This window comes from Phoxinus phoxinus (assembly GCF_949152265.1).
Source record: "Phoxinus phoxinus genome assembly, chromosome: 24".
NCBI classification, from domain to species: Eukaryota; Metazoa; Chordata; class Actinopteri; order Cypriniformes; family Leuciscidae; genus Phoxinus; species Phoxinus phoxinus.
In genome coordinates this window covers 6,267,619-6,290,499 of record NC_136899.1, presented here as the reverse complement: position 1 = coordinate 6,290,499, position 22,881 = coordinate 6,267,619, and the positions used below count along the sequence as shown (strand labels likewise).

The 22,881-nt window shown below is 37.9% G+C and overlaps 1 protein-coding gene across 4 annotated transcripts in view; it reads left to right on the top strand.

Moving 5' to 3' along the window:
- The window catches only part of dpyda (dihydropyrimidine dehydrogenase a), a 172,490-nt gene extending 153,314 nt beyond the window's left edge, over positions 1–19,176 (top strand). For all 4 annotated transcript variants that reach the window (XM_079601495.1, XM_079601497.1, XM_079601499.1 and 1 more), the window contains 4 exons: positions 5,467–5,646; positions 13,642–13,788; positions 13,908–14,048; positions 17,265–19,176. In XM_079601495.1, coding sequence (XP_079457621.1) covers positions 5,467–5,646; positions 13,642–13,788; positions 13,908–14,048; positions 17,265–17,435 — 639 coding nt within the window. In that variant the 3' untranslated portion in view covers positions 17,436–19,176. The remainder of the gene's footprint in view (positions 1–5,466; positions 5,647–13,641; positions 13,789–13,907; positions 14,049–17,264) is intronic.
- Positions 19,177–22,881: the final 3,705 nt, after the last annotated feature.

Genomic DNA, 22,881 nt, shown 5'->3' with positions numbered 1-22,881 from the left:
TCTTTGATCACCAAAATGACATATAACAAAAAAAATGTCCTTGAAAAAAAAATTATTATTACCTAAAAATAGCTTGAATGTAACTCTACACTTGCTTCATCTAGTATACGCGGAACCATGAATATGCAAATTATCCCCGCCTCCACTCACTCACACCAGCTCAGAGATCCACTCGTTGATGATCACACGTTGACCTGATTGGTTACAAGGTAGTTTGTGACGTCAGAAACACCAGCGATTTCAAACCGCGTTTTTGAGACCGTCTTTGGTTCACAGCAGTTTTAAAGAGAGGGACTTTAAGTATCCTCAAAACGTCAATATAATGTGTTTTCACTTAAAAAAAACTGCAACTTTTTGGAACATTTAAGTTAGTTTTAAAATGCCATTTAAAGGAAATGCCATTTTATCATTTCATACTGCTAAATGTTTCCGTAGAGAGGAAACGAATGATTTGTTAACAACATATGAGGTTTAACAAGCAGCAAGGTTAGATTCTGCCTCAGAAACCAAACAACGTTTTTATAATGTTGCTCTGGTAGTAGTTAAGTTGAATCTAGTACAACATTCTAGATGTGAAATATAAAAAATATTGTGGCCAGAATGTGGTGCAAGGCACTGTAAAAAAAAAAAAAGTACAATCAACTTATATGTTTAAGTAATTTCAACTTAAATTACATTAAACTGATTTTTAAAAATGAGTTGAATTTTGTATAACTTTAACTTATTTTGATGAGTTAAAGCAATGTACAAACATGTTGGCATAAGTTTTTGATCATATAATTGTTTTACAGTGTATTTGAAGACAAAAAATTATCAGTATAAAAACTGCACATTTGAGAAAAATACATTTTAGTTGCAAATACACATTTGATATATACAACCAAAATAAAAATATTGGAAATGTTCTGAACAAACAGGATTTTACTTCAAAATGTCAATAAAACATGATTTTACTATGTAAGGAAAACCGGACTAAACTGCATTGTTTCCTGTTTTAATTTAGGTTTTAAAATAACAAGTTTGTTGACCGAATGTATGTTTATGCCAAAAATACAACACGGCCATTGTTGCAACCTTTATGAAATCCGGGTGTTTGGAATGAAATCCTGGTGACTAAATGATGACAGAATTTTAATTTATGGGTGAACTATCCTTAAATTCACATGCATTTTCAGTTGTGCGACCACACATTAAAAAAGAAGCGAAAGAATGCTTATATCTGTAGAAAAAAAGGCTAAAGGTTGCATCCACTTGTTAGATACCAAACTAGACTGTATTGACTAAATATAGTCCTCTGGTTCAGTGGCTTGTGAAACGTATTTACTTCCAGTGACTTCCATAAAGATGCAGTCTTTTACCTGAAGCGCTAGACAAAATATCAGTTGCTCGTATTTTCCCGGTGTGTTGGTCAATCGGTGCGAATCAAAAAGGACAAGAGCTTCATGCATAGTCATTGTAACATTTGGATGCCAAACTAAATCTCTTTGGGGGGAGATGCACGGCTAAATGCCAATTTTATTGCAGGAAATAAAAGAGCAGACAGAAAGAGAGAGAGAGAGAGAGAGAGGAAGAGAGCAAGATGAGGGTAGAGGGAGATGGAAAGAGCAGGAGCGCTGCATCTAAAAGCGTCTGAGATCTCAGAAGGAGTCGAAATCAATGCACCACCACAGTTTTCAGCGCAGATAAAAAGGACCTGCCGTCTCAATTGCCTGGAAACTACTTAGAAATTCTCACTTCAAATTTATTTCAGGACTCGGCCACATTAGCGCTAAATACTCCGGGTCAGGATAGCTTTGATGTTCTGCATCAAATGAAAAGCAATAATGGGCAGCGACTCACAGAGCAACAAGCCTTGGATTTTACGGCCTCATCAGACATCACGCCGTTTAGTTGTGTTTGCTCTTCTTTTAATCATAATGAATCATTTGTTAGCTCAAATCCCAGGTTTTCTGCGCACAAAAATGGTTATGGCACATACGTGTGTATAGTTTTTCTTTGATGAGCGATAGACCACCCATCCTAGGACCACCGATCCTCACAAACCTGTTAAAACGGTGTCCAATTGACGTCGTCTGCTCTGTTAACTGCAATAATTACGAATCAATTGTTAAACTGCTGCAGGCATCAGTGGACTCGCGTATTTGTTGATGTTAAATCAAGGTGAAATGACATCGACCTGAATTGGCCTCGTTCAAAAAAACAAACATTCGTTTGTGATGTGTAGATACGAACTGTGGCATATGCGGGGAGAGAAACAAGTTTTATGCAAATTAGAATTCTAATGAAAACATATCTCCCAGAGATGCGCTAGCCAGGGTAAATGCCTCCATTTTCTCAGCATGAGGTATGCCGCGTGGGATTTAATTTTTAAATATACAAATGACGCAGCACGGCCCATGATCTGCACCCCCCCTCCCCCTGAGAAAGCCTTTCTTGTGACTGCGAGGAGGAGGGAATGGGAATTGTTAGGAATGTAATGATTTGGTTCCGATTCCACTTAACGATTTGGGTTCCTTAATGATTCCATTCGCAGCCCCCTCCTTTCTCACTGAACAAAACATTGTAGTATGGAGACATTATTTTCTATTTTTAATGTTTTTGAAAGAAGCCTGCATTTATTTAATCAAAAATACAGAAATGCAGTAATATTGTGAAATATTATTACGATTTAAATGAATGATTTTCTATTTTTATATACTTTAAAGTATAATTAATTTTTCTGATGCAAAGCTGCATTTTCATCAGCCATTACTCCAGTCTTCAGTGTCACATGATCCTTCAGACATCATTCTAATATGCTGATTTATTATCAATGTTGGAAACAGTTGTGCTGCTTACTATATTTTTGGAATCTGTGATACTTTTTTCAGGATTCGCTGATGAATAAAAAGTAAAAAAGAATAGTTTTTTTCTAACAATATAACTTTTTATCAATTTAACATATCCTTGCTGAATAAAAGTATTAATTTCTTTAAAAAAAAAGAAAGAAAAAAATTGACTGACCCCAAACTTTTGAACAGGAGTCTATGTTGTTACAAAAGATTTATATTTTAAATAAATGCTGTTCTTTTTTAACTTTTTATTCATCAAAGAATCCTGAAAAAAATATCACAGGTTTCAAAAAATACTAGAATGTCAGAAATATTAGCATATTAGAATGATTTCTGAAGGATCATGTGACACTGAAGACTGGAGTAATGATGCTGCAAATTCAGCTTTGCATCACAGAAATAAATTATTATTTTTATTATATTAAAATAGAAAACCATTTTTTTAAATTTGAATATTTCACAGTTTTTTTCTGTATTTTTTATCACATAAATGCAGGCTTGATGAGACAAAAACAATAAAAAATAGTAATGTTTCCAAACTTTTGACCGTTACTATATAGGGCTTTCGATTTAACACGCGTTAGAATAATTTGGCACCCACACCAGACCTAGTCCCTCTTACATTCCACACAGTTGATTGGTGAGGAACATCAGGGCAACATCTCACTGTGTAAAAGAGCCTATAGAATGCAGTTAGAATGGCTCTAAAATTCAAGATATCACAGCAAAAATGCAAGTCTTTATCTAATAAAGGCCTATATGATATGATATGATATGATATGATATGATATGATATGATATGATATAGTATAGTTAAGCAGTTTCAGTAGCATTGCAGGACAATCTGTCTATAGTATTTTATTGCGCTTTTTCATCTGCGTCGATGGATGACTGCAGACGTTCAAGAACTGTTAAAGGAATGAAAATCAATCTAAAAATTGAACTGGCTACGAATAAGAACCTTTTATCAAACCCAATCCCAAAACTAAAAGCGAGATATCAGATACAAACTCCAAGAGAGTCGAGATCCAAAGGTCTACGTGTCGAGTCAGGAACCAGCTGTGAGCGTTTGCAAAGCGACTGAATGCTAATCCTGTGAAAGAAGGCAGTTCTCGGCCCGACTCTGGCTGATGTCAGATCGGTGATAGCGCCAGGAGATAAGCGTGTCTTATCTGCTTCCTTAAGACGCGGTGTGACTGCCATCTGAAGTGCCGTAGACACTTGCACAAAGCCAGGCTTCAAGCGCTCCGCACATATCACAGTCTCTGAGCTGCAGAAGTGTGAGAGAGTCAATGGAAAGGGCTCGGGCGCGCGCTGACGTGCGGTTGATGAGTGAGCATAAGCTCTGCGTTATCGGACTCGTCTCTGCCCCGCCAGTAATGAGAGAATGAATTAGATTTCTCTTAAGGTCAATTGTATTCTGCATTTCAGACCATGTGCGTTGTAGTACTGCTTTGATTCAGCGTGCTGACGTTTGTCTTTTGAAGGATGGCACATGTTTTAATGACCTTCATTTCTCTCTCCCTCTCTCCGTAGATGTGTATGTGTGTATATATATTTATTTGCATGGGTTTTGTTAGTGTGCATGCAGCCTAGTGGTTAATGGTGTGACCTGGTATCTGAAGGATTGTAGGTTCGAACCTTACAAACCTTAGATTTTTACAACTTAAAAGGATATCTCACCTAGAAATTAAAATGCGGCCTTTATTTACTAATTTACTCAAGTAAATCCAGACCGACAAACACAATTATGAAAAAAAGTATCTGAAATAAAAAGTGACAATTGGTCAAATTGCTAACCAGAAGATGCCGCATCTACTGTAAATAGATTTTCGTTATACTGTAGGCGAAAGAGTGGTCAGTACATTTCTGCTTTTGTGTTTCAAAATGATGGAATTAAACAGATCAGCAGAAATTATGACAGTCTCCAAACATGTTTTCTGAAACACATTTGTTTCATTGTTTTTTGCTTTATAATTTGTAAAAAATATTTGTATTTTTTTAATATATATATATATATATATATATATATATATATATATATATATATATATATATATATATATATTTTTTTTTTTTTTTTTTTTTTTTTTACTTTTACTTTATTTTTTACTGCCGCAAACCAAAAGATTTTTCACCTGAAGGTTTTCCAAAAATGTTGTGTTCCAACAGTTTGTTGGTATCAAAAAAATCTATATTTGATTTGATTTGTATTTATTTATTTATTTTATATGTTATTTTATTTATTTTATCTATTTTATTGTTGGATTTTTTTATTTTTTTTACTATTATATTTATTTTGTCACAGAGACATGATACTCAGTGCACCTATTTCAGTCACATTTGTTGGTTGTAGAAATATTGTGTATGTGGTAATAAAATATATATGCTTACAGCAGCTTTAAGATGGTGCCATTCTGTCGTGATGTTACATATATGTGGAGGTGTATTGTGATTTTATAAGACATTTTATTTACAGCATAATGGTAGTGAGAGGACATGACTGTAATACGAATTGGGAAATGCTGCAAGTCAAATTTGAAATTGCATTGCCCATATGTGCACTAGTTACTAAACCACAGCTCCGTCCTGAACCGGTATTAAAGAATCTGGCTCAACGTGTGTATTCCCACAGGTGTGCAGTGCGGTACAAAACCAGGACTTCACCGTGATCGAGGACTACTGCACCGGTCTGAAAGCCCTGCTCTACCTGAAAAGCATCGAGGAGCTCCAGGACTGGGACGGCCAGTCTCCTCCTACGGCCCGCCATCAGAAGGGGAAGCCTGTGCCTACGCTGGAGGAACTCAAAGGAAGGGTAAAAGACTTCACAGCTGTATTAAAACACCCTTTTACTGATGATTACCCCTCCCCAACTTCCTCTCACACTGCTTTCATTATTACAGTTCTCTGACACGCCATTAAGGAGCTAAACGCAATTCCCATAATTCTACAGCTTTAGGAACAAGTGCTCATTAATGCAGCATTAGTGTTACACCCTGGACTTGCATCCATCCATTTACTTGTTGTTAGTTCGTAAAATTCCATGTAATAACAGCGCTGTCCAATACACAGAGTGCAATCTCAAAGGTGAAAGAACATTATAGTGCAGCGCTTAGTCGTTATGGCCCTGTTTTACGGTTTCTTCTGCAAAAACGAAGCACTTGGACCAAATTGAGCCGTTTTAACATGGCTGAGGTTAAAGCGCGCACAAGGTCTTGCAGATGGATCGAATTTCCCCAAGTTTGAATGACCAAAGGAGCTTCGACTTCCAGGAGAAAATAATTGGTTTATTTTTATATCTCGACTTTTCTTCCTCGCACACGGCATTTACATAGCAGCAACAACATAATATAGAATCAGAAAATGAGATTTGACAAAGGCAGCTTTTCACGCTTTTAATGGTTTGTACTTCACGTGTACGTTCAGCCCTCGGTAATCTCCCTCATTATTTGTGCACAAGGAATATTAGGCGGCATGTAAATGAGCAAAACTTCAGTAAACTCCTTTCAAAGCAGCGAATTAAAGGCCTTTATCAGATCACAGCCTTTCTGCTAATACACCAGCCGAGGGAAAAGCTTTGAAGCCCGCCTAGTGTTTTCTAACACGACTTCTCAGCTCCCGACTGCAAGGCGGCTCAGCGCAATAGTTTAAATGCTAATGCCAAATGAGCGTCGGGGAATGAAGGAATAAAACGAAAGAGAAGCAGGCTGATAAGTGCAAGTCATTTCCATGTCGACAGGACATTAGTGCTGGAGTCGCGGCAACAATGGGGAAAGCCGAGGGAAGCTGTGGAGTGTCGTGTAGAAACATCACAGCGGCCCACGTGTCCCCAGGCAGCGTAGAAACGCATTCAGGGTTCCTGCTCAAAAGGAGGAAAAGCCACTCACCGCACGGGTCACGGGGATGTATGCTTGACAGGCGGTCTTTTGTAAACCGAGAGAGGAGAGGAAAAATCAATGAACAGTAGACCATGTGAGCATTGTACTTCACGTCTGCTTTTCTACAGTTCTGGCAAGCGACTTCTCTGTCAGATGGATGTATAAGAAGAATAGATTTGCATTGCTTGCAAGGAGATGTGATAAAGACCAATCACAGTTCAGTATGCATGAATTATGACATCATTGCTGCGATTTGTTTCGACGTTTTGATCTTCGGTAAAAAAGGGTGTTTTATCAGAAATGTATTTCTGATTTACACCAACATTCAAAAGTTTGGGGTCAGTAAAAATATATTTTTTTATGATATGCATTAAATTGATGAAAAATGACAGTAAACACAATTATACACAAACAGTAACTCATTTAAACCGTACGTACATTTATGTTATTCAATCAAATGTTCTTTTGAACTTTCTGTTCATCAAAGAATCCCGAAAAAATATCACCATTTCTATAGAAATATTAAGCAGCACAACAGTTTTAATAAGAAATGTTTCTTGTGCAGCAAATCTGCATATTAGGATGATTTCTGAGGGATCATGCGACACTGAAATAAAGTACATTTTTAAATAAATTCAAATAGAAAACGGTTTTAAATTGTAATAAAATTCCACAATATTACAGTTTTACTGTATATTTTAATCAAATAAATGCATGTTATTGACTGCTAGCTAACATTTAGCAGGTCCAAGACTATTCCCCAAAAAGTGAGAAATATCATTACCATCACATGTAGTGTATCTGGACCATTCAGTCACTGTATTCAAGGTGTGTTCATACACCAACACAACAATATAAACTAAGATTTGAAAAACATACTTGGAAGCATCTGGTTTAAAACAAACAGGTATTTATATGTGACACACACACACACACACACACAGGCTCCATCTGTTCCTCTTTCTCCCCTAACCAGGGCGTTGTGTCGCCCCTGACAGTGTGAGGCAAGACAACCTTGCTGAAGGCTTCATTACCATTATAGTCCTGCCAGGCAACAGCGAGCTGCACAGGCAGCCAGAGCGCTGTTTACAAGTGTTAATACCCCCACGGTCCAGCCTAGCTGAGAGAAAGCGGATCAGATGTCCAGCAGACACACAAACAGGCAACAGTTTCAGTGTTGCACTGCCTAAGCGCAGCGTTTTAGAAATGGCAGAGGAAACCCAACTGCTCATCCCCTGAGAGAGCGATGCTCGCTGCCTCGGCGGGAAGAAAAAAAACAAACTTGTCTTTTGCTGAACGCTCCCTTAGGCTCCGTTTTATAAACCACAGCGACTTCTGTGCTCTTGTCTTCTTTCCTTCACGTTGTGGAGTGATCAAGCTGCCTTTTTTATTCTTTGTGGCTAACAAATTTTCTCACACCCCTCGCTGTCCTCCATCACCCTTTCTTATCTCTTCTGTCGTCAGTTTGGCACTGTTTTTCTCTGTCTTTTTATTCCTTTGCTCTCTCTCTGTCTTTCAAGCTTTATTTAAACCGTGTCCGGGATGGTGCTCGGCTGCTCGCTGTTTTCAGTCTCATCGAACTTGCCACAGGTGAGCTGTCAGTCAAAGGAGGTGATGTCTAAAAGCGGTCTGACAGGTAATATCAGTCTGGAGACCTTCACTGGCTGACACAACACCTTCTTGTATCCCAGCTTAAAGGGATAGTTCAGCCAAAGATGAAAATTCTGTCATCAATTACTCGCCCTCATGTCGTTCCAAACCCGTAAGACTTCAGAACACAAATGAAGATCTTTTTGATGAAATCTGAGAGTTTTCTGTCCCTCCATTGGCAGCTACGCAACTGACACTTTAATGCTTTAAAAAGTTTATAAAGAGATCGTACTAAATGAGGTTCATTCTCGTGTTACGCAACACGCTTGAAAAAGATTAACACTGTTTTAACATCCCAACCAACAATATTTTCTCAACCAGTGGCATGAGTTTAGCGCTGGCCTACTTGTGTGACCTAACCAATGACAAACAGAGTGTTTGGGAAATTAGTTTGAACGCATTCTTTGTTTTTTCAATTCTGTCTGGTGATGTTAGTGGCACAGAAATCACACACTTTATCTTTGAAGCATCCCATCTTGTAATCTAACCGCTCCATTGGAATCATGTTTATTTTAGGTGACATATGGGGTCATTTGTGCGTCGAGATATGAACGGGCCTGTGGAGAACAGTTTAGAGCACTGCTTTAGTGCACATTAGATATGAAGGGATCGCGGTCCTGTTTGCCTGGCCAGAGTGAAGATGTACTGTTATTGCCAAGCGATTGTCCGACTGCTCAATGGGGTCTTTCATTAGCCCTCTCTCAGATCTGACCCACGAGACAATGGCCAATCGCAATGCATAACACGCTGCTGCCGTCGTTCCGGGAAGCCTTAGAGCCGTAAAAGTGTGATGGGATAAAAGGAAGGGCTTGACACGAAATTACGATTGAATAAATGTATGGCCAAGGTGAAAAAAAAATACTAAAGAAGTCAATGGCTACCATTGACTGTCTGGTTAACAACATTCTTCAAAATGTGTTATTTTGTGTTCAACAGAAGAAAGAAACTCATACAGGTTTGTAACAACATAAGGGTGAGTAAATTATAAAATAATTTTCATTTTGCCAAATAGGTATGAAAACTTCAACACCCATAATGCACTGGGTTGTCATCCATACGTTTTGTCATCCGGTGACGTTTTGCTGACGAATAAACGTGATTTTTTTTCTGTACAGGTAACAGAGACTGAGTAAACATTGTTGATTTACATATACTACTGACATCGTAACAATACAAAACGGATTGAAAATCGGTGAAGTCATACTTTACAAACAGGTTTCCAGAACACACCCTCGTCATCCATTGGTTGGTCAAACAGACTTCCTGTCCTAACTCGTGTCATTGGTTGTGGCAGTGTTGCTGTTGTTGAATTATAACCAGTGCTATTTTAGTATTATTTATATACTATTTTATAGTATACTCATAGTTAATGTTATAGCGCTTTTGCCATTTGTATTAGTTTTTGTTCTCCAAATATTTTCTATGGAGTAAATTAAATATTTATGTATATATTCTATACCATTTTTTTATTTCAGTTTTATTTCTAATAATTTTACTACAATTCCTTAATTTTATTTTATTTCAACATTTTGTATTTAATTTTTTCGTATTTTAATTTATTTCAGCTTTATTTCAATTACCAAAAATACATATGATTTTTAGTTAACAATAACAACACTGATTTTAACATTAAAAAAATGACACAATTCACTTTTAAATTGTAGTTGTGGCATAAGACATGACAGTAGTTGTTTCAGTGATTGTCTCCTCTTTGTAATATTGTGTTCTGTGTAAACAATAAGTTGAATCAAGCTGTCTGTCACATAAATTAATCTTTGCGCGGCTGATGTGTGCTATGTGTTGTTTACAGATTTGAGAGGACTGTACAAGTGAGGAAATGTGTGTGTACTTTAAAAAAAACTGCATCCAATTAGGAGAGTCTGTCTGTGTGATAGCAGAAGACACAGGACCAGCACGTAGGGTGGTGGACGCCACCCGGTACTTTTCATTAAACCAGACACAGCTCGATGACTTTTCAGTAGCGGGCCACTAAATTATTACAAAACAAATAAGCGTGGATGATGCACAGCATGCTGGGAGTTTGGAGACGAGCGCTTCCCCTTAATGAGCTTGAGGGAATGTCTTCCTCCCTTGGAGTCGCACCTAGGGCCGGGCTCTTAGCTTTACGCTGTCTCCCAGGGCCTCACTCTCTCACTGCGGTTTATGCTGGTTCACCCGAGAGCCTCTCGCAGTGTCATGAAGAAGTGGGAACGAGATGACGGGAAAACATTGTGGTTGTAAAAAAGACTTTGTGCTGTCCTGGGTTCAAATTAATGAGGGTTGAACGCTCTTAGATAAATTTAGGGTTTTCATATTTAATTATAGCCTGCTGCAGTGGTTGAGTGTGGATAAATCACATGATTATTACGCTTCAGGGTTGTTTATAGCATTCTTTATGACTTTTATTTTTGACTCATGAGTTGATATCTTTTCTTAATGGCACAATGAGCAGTTGAAAGAGCAATAAGACTTAATAGTTGGATGGCATGGAAGCGTTCGGCTGAGAAACGACGCCTGGCTTTGCTTTGAACCCGCGTCGCTCTTTCATGTAGGTAGCCTTGTCATTGCCCGTCTTTGAGTCTTTCACCTTCAGACTTGTTGCCTGACACCCGCTCGCTGTACCTGAAGAAATCAGAAGAGCGAAAGATTAACATCTTTTGATCACTGACATCGACTCCGACATTAAATGAATGTTTTATTTTGTATATGTGACGAAAAACGGTATTCAAATTCACAGCCTTACTTACTAGAAATGTCATCTGTTGGCTTCGCATGAACTCTAATGTGGAATATCTTCAGATCTGATTGTAGTTTGATCTGTAATGCGATTATGCGATGCGTGTTTCCCAGGTTCAGCTTCAAGCGCTACGGGGATAGTTCATGTAAAAATTAACATTCTGTCATAATTTATTCATCCTCATATCATATTGACTTACTTCTTCAGAAAGAGAAAGAAGATACTGTTTCAACTGTGACAGTGAAAGTCAGTGGGGTCCAAAGCAACAATGGAAAAATACTTAAGAAAAAACTCATAGATGTTTGGAATTACATTAAATATATATATATATATATTGGGTGAACTGTTCCTTTTAAGGTTCCTTATTTTCTTCAGTAAGTATCCATTAAATTGACAGTAAATACATTTATAATGTTACAAATAATTTAATTCAAATAAATGCTGTTCTTTTATACTTTCTATTCAAAAATCCTGAAAAAATCCTGTATTATATTAATTTTTGACATTTAAATAATAAGAAGAAATTCTTTCTGCTTAGAAGGATTTCTGAAGGATCACGTGACACTGAAGACTTCAGTAATGATGCTGAAAATTCAGCTTTGCGTCACAGGAATAAATTACAATTTATATAATATTTTATAATATTACTGTTTTTTGATCAAATAAATGCAGCCATGGTGAGCATACGAGACTTCTTTTAAAAACAAAAGATTCATACTTCATAAAAATTATGCTTTTCAAATTTATTTGACAGTATTTAATATTCCAGTATTTAATCTAAAGATTTCTCCATATGCATTCATAAGGGTCTGGACTAAGCCCTGAATATCCACTGACATAGAGCCGCCAAATGTGTAGGAATCCTATGTGTAGAGCTGGGAGACCAGCAAAAATCCATCTACCATGTTTCAGAAAGCTGCTAAGACCTGTTTTTTTAAGCGTGGTGAGAATTGGCTTGGAGAATTAAATAAGTGAAGCCATCCAGGTTCTATATGAGAAGCTCACTGAGAGAGTGTGAAGTGGCCAGGATCATGTTTCCTGTCGTCACACTCCTCCTGAATCCATCAGCGGGAGAATCTTCCACACACTATTCCGAGCGAGCCGGCAATCCCTGTTCGTCGCCACAGTAATGTCTTAAGCCTGAATGGCAAATGAATATTTTTGCAAATATATTGCATGATTTTACAGTACAGGGCCTTCAAAAGATACAAAAGTGGTAAACCAAGAACAATAATCTCTCAGAAATCATTCTGCGTGACCTACATCAGTTTTCATTTGACTTTTTATGCACAAGCGATTTTGACAACGTGCGCAGCTGCTTCGGGGACCGCGAATCTAATATCGATCGTGCGTGCTTGCCAATAAGTTTTCTTTCTTTTAACATTAAAACACTGCCTCGTGCAAAACGCCACAAACCTGAAGTCTCACCTCCGCGTGGAATGAAAGCGGTTAAGCCCGGAGCAGATTAGACTCTAAACCGCTGTATGTTGACAGAAGGGATCTCATTAATTTTCAAAGATGAAAAAGAGTAGCCACTCCTCGAAAGGGAGCAGCGTGTGTCTTTAATGCCTTTGTTTTGCTCTCCTGTGAGCGTGTGTACTTCTCTGATGGTCTAATGAGGGATGCAGCGCTGATGCTTTGGCACACATGGCATCTGAAGCCCGGTGAATCAGTCATCACTAGTAAGCGTAAATATCGGTCTTCTTGGTGAGAGCATCTTAAAGGAGAACACATGGCACTGCATGAAAGGAAGAGCGTGCTTCAGAATTCAACGTAATTGAGTTTGACAGGAAATATAATTGGTTACCTCAAAGAAAACTCAACTAAATCACCAAATGATATCAGGCATCTGTTTTTGGAGAGCATATAGTGTAACAAATGTCCAGAGAAGAATGTGAGAAGAACGTATCCCACTAGTTATCCCTTTAGTGAACTGGATGGTAGAATCCAATAAATAATACTAAATTAATACTGGTTCTTGGGGTAAATTATTTTACTATTAGGCCTATAGTATTTACTGTAGTGCACAGATGTATCGGCCAATAATCGGTATCGGCCGATAAAACCAATTATTTTCACTATTGGCCATTGGCCGATTGTTTAAAATCAGGGCTGATTATATCCTGTCAATCAAAAGGAGGCGGAAAACTACCTTAAGTGCAACTGAGTTGTATGCAGTATATATTTTTCATTTTTTATTTGAGTGTAAATATAAGCCTATATCTAAAAATAAATAGCAGTTGAATGTAATAATTTGGGCTCTGTTGTTCATCTCAACCTTATATTACAGTAATGTACCAAATTAAAGGGTTCCCTGTATGGTTTACAGATTTATTTGGACAGATTTTTATTCCTTAAGAAATTCTAAATATCGGTATCGGCAGATAACATTCTGAATAATCGGTATTGGTAAAAAAAATGTTTAACTGTATTGGTATTCGTTATATCTATTTTTTTATGTTTTATTTTATTCCAGCTTTATTTCAATTGTAGTTTTAGTTAACAATAACAAAAATTCAGTGTGTTTGTTTCTTGTTCCCCATAGAGTCTGCCCAGTTTTGGCCTGTACCTGAAAGAAAAGAAAGAGGCGATTGCAAACCACAAAAAGAAACTGAAAGACTACAGTGACGACGCTGTTGTCACTGAAGGAACAAGAGTTTACACTCCCAAGGGTCCTGTGCCAAGAGTTAAAGTGGGTTTGCTTAAATTATACACTTGCGTGTGTATCGTTGTAGCTCAGAAGCGTTTTCCAACCTTAAGACCTTTGACCTTTGGTCTGAAATTCCCATATGTTTGTGTTTTTGTGCTCAGGATGTGATAGCCAAAGCTCTGAAACACATCGGTGCCTATCAAGAGCTAAACATTCAGGAGCAAGTGCAAGCTCTGATCGATCCGGAGATGTGCATTAACTGTGGGAAGTGTTACATGACCTGTAACGATGCTGGATACCAGGTGCGCACCTCTCTCTGTCCTCCCACCCATACAGAAACACACCAACACACCACCTGTTTGTTCCCACACAAAGCGATAGCTCCATGCCTCTGGCTGTTAAATTACAGCTCCTGGTCCTTCCAGGGCTCCAAGTCTTCAGCTAGTAGGTTTATAAACTGAAAAAGAACCATGTCCTGCTCTCAGAAACTAGCAGTTTTTCATCTCAAGCTAACAGAATAAGGTTTATGTTTGCAAAAACAATGAAAATATGCCATAGAATGGGCAAAATGTGGCCTAGCAGTTAGCGTACATGCTTAGCGTTCTGTTTGATTTCAAATAATATAGAGAGTATGCGCGTAAAGTCACCGTCAGCCGGAGTGACTGCGATTACGCCCACCGAGTGGCAAAAAGACTGCATTGGTTTTCAGCGTGAATGCCGCAAAAAAACACATAAAACACATCTAAAATGGGAAAGAGCTTTGAGATTGACTGTAGAAATAGATTTGACAAGAAATCTGAGGTATAATTTTACAGATTCCCGAAAGCTACAGAACAGAGTAGCAAATTGATCGTTGCAATTCATAGAAACAACTGGACTCCAGGCAGCAAAAGGTGGATTTCCAGTTATCACTTTGTGTCAATATGCAGAAGCCTTTTGGGGTAAAACCATCGTATATTCTGCTTAATTTTATGTTTTTAAACAAACACTGACAAATGATATGACAATATATAACATTGATATAAATGATCACCCAGATTCAGACCTACCTATATTGTATTTGTATAAAGCGTTCACAGGTAAATTTGCTTTATTTATTTCCCCGGCGTCGAAATCAGGCACATATAAATGTCAGGAAATATGATTCCTGGCTGCATGTCAATATCCATGGATCACTGGATCTTTGGTAAGTTTGGTAAGGAACTCTATATCGAGTCCAACCTTTATTTTAAACTGATAGTCGTTATTTTTACTGCCGTTTCCGCAGTTTCTCCTATTAAATCCAGTCATGAAGCAGCTCTTTTGCCACTCAGTCCGGCTGAGGGAACGTCTTCCGGCGGGAAAGTGACGTCAATGCATACCCTCTATACTGAAGTCAATACTAAAACCAATATAAACTATAAATACAAAACTAAAATAATTTATTACATTGTATATAGTGATTTTCTCTGCACTCAAAGCGCTTTACATAGAAGGGGGGAATCTCCTCAACCACCACCAATGTGCAGCGTCCACCTATGATGCGACGGCAGCCATATTGCAACAGAACGCCCACCACACACCAGCTTACTGGTGGAGAGGAGACCGAGTGATGAAGACAATCAGTATTTATATGGAGATGATTAGGAGGCCGTGATGATGGACAGTGGCCAATGGGCAAGTTTAGCCAGGATGCCAGGATACACCCCTACAATTTTTTAAAGGACATCCTGGGATTTTTAATGAGCAATGAGAGTCAGGACCTCGGCTTAACATCTCATCTGAAGGACGGTGCTTTTTGACAGTATAGTGTCCCCGTCACCATACTGGGACGTTACTTAGGACCCACACAGACCACAGGGTGAGCGCCCCCTACTGGCCTCACTAACACCTCTTCCAGCAGGTCTCCCATCCAGATACTGACCTGTCTCAACCCTGCTTAGCTTCAGTGGGCAACCAGTCTTGGGCTACAGGGTGATAGCTGCTGGTGAAACTAATATACCAATATTTATGTCATACCTAGTGTCTAACCTGACATAAAAAGATGCATAAAAGGTGTCAAAAAAGCCATAAAAACAAACAAAAAAACAAATGCTGCTATGGCGCCTCTTACTGGCAGGCTAAAGGTGTCTTATTAGCGCACGTGATTTTCCCTTTAGAGACTCTAATGAATATTAGCGCTGGAAATGGTGATGTCCCCTTGTGCTTCAGCCTGCAGAAGTACGGCAAGTGGGATGGCTCTGACAGTTTTATTAAAGTATTCATCTCACCCTCTCCTGTTAAATAAATGTCCCTTGCAATTTATCATAAGGGTATTGATGAAGTAGAGTGCGGGTTTTATCAAAGCAGTAATTGTTCACAGTGACGCTCATTGTCTGTGAGTGGATCTCTAAGAGGAATTACACATTATTAATGCTTTCTAATATAGAGGAGCATTCGTCAACATAATGTGTCACGATCAAATAGGTGGTCCATCAAGCAATACAAAACAGCAGTCTGACACGCCAGCGGCAATCCGGTTATGTTTGAAAAGGTGCCCGTACTCGAGTTCACCTGCCAAAATAATGTCTAATCTTCCTGTCGTACAAACAATGTTTTACTGATTGTTTTAACAGTCTAGTATAATGTTTAGATTGATGGCCATTCCTTCCTCTGCTCCGTAGTGTATTCACATTTCACTACAATATCAAACAAAAATGTATAAAAAGTATAAAAAGTTACATGTTACATAAAGGAAATTATATATTAAGCCCGTTTAAGATTTTTTGCATTGTGGCAATATTTCCCTATTGCCACAATGCAAATTGCACAAATTTCCCTCCCAAATTCTTATTACTGTAATGCAGTGAAAATAAAATTAAATACATTAAATACATTAATACATTAAAATAATGATATTGTTGTTCCTGCCATAATTTTTAAACTAGCTTAAAAAAATGGCAGATACTATAAATATTATTATGTATAAATACTTCAGAATTTTGTCAATTAATATATTATATTATAATAGTTTTTGTACAATATTATAATTATAGTGGAAATCATTTCAAAATAATAACATTATTATTATTATTAATCATCGTCATCCTCATTTTTAAACCAGCTGAAAAAATTCAAATGCAGATATTCCAAATATTTTCACGATGATACTATTATATTATATTATATTAATTATATGATATTATATTATATTATATTATAATGTGCATAAATGTAATACATTAAAATGCAGATTCTATAAAATACTGCCATGATGTATAAATACAGTTTGAATATTATTTCATTGTTTTTTTCAATACTGTAATGATAATTTAACCCTAAAACCCTGAAATGCCAAATATTATTTTCTTATTTTGATTTTGGGAAATGTGTGAAATATGACCCACACGACATGCTCTTGACAGGTCTCACACATCTGTGTCGTTCAGTGTACGGACAGCACACAGTCTTTGTCGCATTTGTATTGTGTGACGTCCAGCCGTAGCAGGTTGTCGCCCCTGGTGAGGATATAATGATTCTAATGTCTCTGTGTCTGGCAGGCCATTGTGTTTGACCCCGAGACTCATCTCCCCTCTATCCGGGACAGCTGCACCGGCTGTACTCTCTGCCTCAGCGTCTGCCCCATCGTCCACTGCATCAAGATGGTTGCCAGGACAACAGCTTACGTGCCAAAGCGAGGCCTCCCTCAAGTCGTGGAGCCCGTGTGCTGAGAGAAATCCGGGACAAAAAAAAAAGATAAAAATGTCTACATCACAGCATCGAATTTACTTCGTAATTGCAGTGTGAAGAATTAACTTTGTTGTCGAGGGGGGGAGGGGGGAGGGGAGCAAATAATTAGATTTTAAAAAAATAATAATTGCCTTATTTCCAGGAGCCAATTATCTAGAAATAATCTTAGAGGATGTGTAAAGCGTGGTGTTATTCTGAAACAATAGCAAGGCAATTTGTCGAGGTGAAGTTCCTGTCTCTCTTTCTCTGAGGGCTGATGGGAATGAATCTGAGCAGAGGGAATAATGGCTGTTTATGCAGATGTGGGAAGAACGCTGTATCCTTTAACAAGAGCCACAATGATGGATCGTCCACTACATCCACAACAGAATGCAATCACATATACAAGAGGTGGTGATGGGGAATGAGGAAATGAATGGATTTTAATTGAATGGTGGATGGTTTGGCAGGGAATCACACTCGGCGTTGCTTTCCAAAACATATGATGATTAGAAAAGGTTTGTTTTTATGTTATATATGCTATATTGTATCCAAAAAGCCAGCATACCTCTAAAACTATAACCCGAAGTATTAGTTACCCACTTTTATTTCTAATTGACATTAATGTCCCGTTAACCCTTAATAACAAATGTGGTTGATTTTGATTGCATTAGCCATCTGGACAGGGTCATTTAGAGGGCCGGTCTACCCTAGAAATATACTGAACATTTAAGTAAAGGTCATCTATGACTATTTCCAGACATTAGAGATGAAGACTAGCTGTTATTCATCTTGAACCCAAAAGGTCAAGTCTGACTACCTCTATCTCAACAAATACAGGGCCCATCCGTACTCCACATACTGTACAAGCACCTCGCTCTCTACAGACCATCTAACACACTGATGACCGGTCAGGATAGCAGTGCACTGGGTCAATACTGGCTCATATTTCAGCTCAAAATCAAAAGCAAACTTAGCCCTTTACATTATAACATTATCTGAATGACACTTAAGCCTAGAATTCTCAATGCGATAATGTGAAAAAAATCTATTACTATAAAACAGTAACTCAATTATACAATCCTCAATACATTTTTTGTTTATTTAAAGCAGCAGTAATTAAATGCAATACAAACACTACCATTATTTACAAACTATACCATAATATTTTTTTATATTAAGGTAATGAGAATTATGGGGATAATATGCTTAAATATCTCAGGTCATACTTTACTCCAAAAAATAAATAAATATTTGATATATATAATATAGTCAGAATATATACATGCATACATTTCATACATGCACACACACTTATAATTGGCGATGTCAAATCGATTAATCGGGATAAATCGCATACTTTTTGTTTATATAATCATGAATATATATATATATATATATGTACTGTGTGTGTGTATATATATATATATATATATATAAACATGTTATATAAACAAAAACCTTTATATTAGATGTGATTAATCGCGATTAATCACAATTAATCGATTTGGCAGCACACTTTATATATAGGCCTATATATATATATATATATATACAGTATGTTTATCGGGATAAATTGTGACCCTACATATTAGAAAATAACATTCAGATTCTTACATAAATTTTTTTATAATGTTTCATACCGCTGATCTAATTGTTTCACTTAATAATTTGTACTTATCTGTAAGCCTTCATAGTAACATGTACTTATCTGTAATTGCACACTTGTGAACTTGCATATTAATAAAAAGTCTTGTTGTCAATCTTATTTGACTAGCACTGTTGTAAGCAATTCCCTTGTGTACTGTATTAATACAGTAATACCGGTTGGGGTTAATGAGGGCAATCTGCAGATCGGCAACACGCGAAAAACATTTGAAGGAGACTGGAATAATTGAGGTCCCATGCGTTCACCTACGAGGGTGATAGTTCATATTTGTTATGTAGATGTCACGTAGTCTGTGTTGTTTACAGACGGATGGAAGCCAAACGCTGCCGGCTGGTTTGATTAGTCGCCGGGCAGATCAGAGTCTGCCAATAAATCGGGCTCCACTCCGAATGTGGGCCCCGTGTCTCGGCTTCGGGGGTTACAGGTTAGTGTAAATGTTTACTTCCTCATTGGCTGGCTGGTGAGATAATTAGAATGACATTTTGCATGGTCGCAGTGCAGGATGCATGGCGCGCCCCCCTTCTCCGCTTGTGTCGTAGCGCACATCATTAAAAATCAACATGGCATCAATCTCGCACCAGTGGTGTGAACTCGAGGCCAGTGCAAACGATCATCAGTGGCGTATTAAGCGTGCGGGGGTGTGCTGACGTGTCTCCTTTGCAGAGATGACGAGGGTGCTGGCCTTAACGCTCACTTCAGCAGCCAGACATTTCTAAAAAGTCCTCTCTGCTTGTTAAAGTACACACTGAACAACAGCATAATTGTGCCTGTCGCAAACAAATGTATTAATTAATGCATTCTCCCGACTAGGCGAGGAAGCGTAGCTACGCAGAAACGCAGCCAACTTATCAGGATTCACAGGCAGCCACAGAAATGTAGTTTGCAGTGTTCAGGTGAATGGAATATTAAACAATTTGAGATTCAAATCTTCTTTGATTGATTGTGCCTCCATTAATGTGAATGATGTTCTGAAAAACATTGCTCTTCTGTTCAGGGCACAGCTGTATCCACTCTTTGGCGAGTGAGGGTCACGCAGCTTGAACATGGCTAACCGTGAGGTTTTTGTCAGGCATGTTTTCCAATTAGCTTTGGCTTTAATTTCAATCCATTGTCTGACGTCTGGATTTGAGCCAAGAGTCAGAGTGGAATTTAAATGATGATCCACTAGACTGCTTCACATTTCAACATTTGAAAGACTCAATGCCTGTGTGTGTCAGTGTACTGTATTTACATGCACTTCTCCCCAAAATATCTATTTAAGACGTTAGTCGAGGTCTTTATTCAGTTCTCCATGATCACTTGACCACCTGAGCCTTCGAATTACAGTTGTAGTTAAAAATCAAAAAGAAATATACTACATTATAATGTTATTTAAATGAGTTAAACACAAAATTCTCATTACAATAATGTGATTTTTTTTACTATAAAACAGTAAGCCTATAATTCGCAATCAAAAACATGCAGCATTAATTAAATGTAATATAAATACTACCATTCTGTAAATATAATAGTGTGTGTATGTATATATATATTACAGTAATGAGAATTACAGGGAAATATGCTTAATTTAAAAAAAAATATATAATGCAATTGAAAATGTCAGGTCATGCTTTACCCCAGTAAATACATAAATTGATTTTTATTCGGTTCTCCACGAAAATGTAACATCTGACCCTTTGAATTAAAGTTGTCACTCAAATATGAACAATTCTACCATTTACTCACCCTCATGTCATTCCAAACCTGTACGACTTTCTTTCTTCTGAGGAACTCAAAAGAAGAGTCATCTTCTCTCAAAATGTCATGTTTTATGTTCCAAAGAAAAAAGAAACTCTTGCAGGTTTGAAACGACATACTGACAGAATTTCCATTTTTTTGGTGGGCTATCCTTTTAAATCAGCTATTTCTGTTGCTGTACCTTTAAGAAAAACAAACAATATGACTTACAGACTGTAGTAATTGATACTTTGGTTCATCAAAAAGTTGCTGAATGCTGTATAGGCATTGAAATGCAAACATGAGTGGTCATATGTTATGTCCATTATGATCTGAATGACCCATTTTTGCAGCTTATATGCTCCATAAATGCTCAGGGTGCTGATGCTCAACTATATTTAATAATAAAAAAAGGTCTTTACTGCATTAGCATTCGTGTAGCTCAAACAGTAGAGCGTGGTGCAGGGTCTGGGGCATGGTTTGATTCTTAGGGAATGCATGAACTAATAAAATGCATACTTGAATTGCAATGCCGAATGCATTGAAATGGAATGCACTGCATCACTAAAGCAACACGTAATGTAATGTATGATCAAGAAGTGTGAATTCAGCGTTTTTGTCTTCTCTTCCAGTGCACGTTTTGACAAGAGTGAGGTCTGGTGGGATCTTGTGCGATGGACTGAAACTTCTGTGGCAGAAGTCATTTATCAGGACAGCTGTAATAAACAGAAGCATTAGCTCAGAGCTTTGTATTTGTTCCCAACCGTCGTTCGATACAATATCTCGCCTCTGTCTTTACTGAGCAGGAGGGATGCGTGCTGAGAAATCGTGGTGTCTGACATTTAGAACTTCCAGGCTAAAGTGACAAATGAATTAGAGTTCCCAGCACCTTCGCTTTAATGGATGCGAGCCGGCCCACACCTCCCCTAAATCTAAAAACAGCCTCGAATCACGTCACAAACGAGAAAAAGAGCTGCCGGAGTCTGGAGCTTTGAGCCCATGCCGACAGGACTTATGAAGACCCACAACATGCTGGCGGGCCGCATTGTCGTCTGGCCCGTGTTCTGATAGTGACACTTAGCCTAACCGCGGGTTTGTTGTCGCCGGTTGACTGTTCGTGGCGTGTGCGCGGTGCAGTTGGAGCGGGAGTTTGACATGCATTGTGAAGCTTCTTTGTTGTGCCGTGCTTGTGCATGAAGAGCGGGGTGTGAGATTGAGAATGCATTTCTAGCTATGCTTCAAAAAGACACGGTCCCCAGAACATTGATAGTAATAGATTATCCACTGTACTGTGTAATAATCAATTTGATGTGTGTGTGTGTGTGTGTGTGTGTGTGTGTGTGTGTGTGTGTGTGTGTGTCAGAGGCAGGAGTGTGAGGGGGAACGGCCCAGGGGTAAACTGAATATTGTAAGTGTGGTGGCAGTCCTGTCCAAAAAAATTTACAAACAAAAACATCTATCTATCTATCTATCTATCTATCTATCTATCTATCTATCTATCTATCTATCTATCTATCTATCTATCTATCTATCTATCTATCTATCTATCTATCTATCTATCTATCTATCTATCTATCTATCTATCTATCTATCTATCTATGTCTGTCTGTCTGTCTGTCTGTCTGTCTGTCTGTCTGTCTGTCTGTCTGTCTGTCTGTCTGTCTGTCTGTCTGTCTGTCTGTCTGTCTGTATGTATATCTAACTCTGCCTGTCTCTATCGATCTGTCTATTTACAAACAATAGTGCAAGGAACGGGTAATGTGAATAAATTGTTGAATGGCAGTAATTCACTTTCTGTGGAATTCTGTTGCCACAGAATCTAAGTGGACCTGCTTATGCTTTTCAAGCATCCTAGCTTGAATCTTAGAAAACATATTTTTGTAATAAAGTATATTCAAGCATCTTGGTCAGACAACAGTCACTTAAATAGTATAATAATGAATTTGTCCCATAAACCTGATGTTTTACTTGTGCATGTGTGAGTGTGTGTGCACGCTTGACTGGTTATGTAAGTCCATTCAGTGTGTGTGTGTCTGTGTGTGTGTGTTTGAGGACACTCTGAT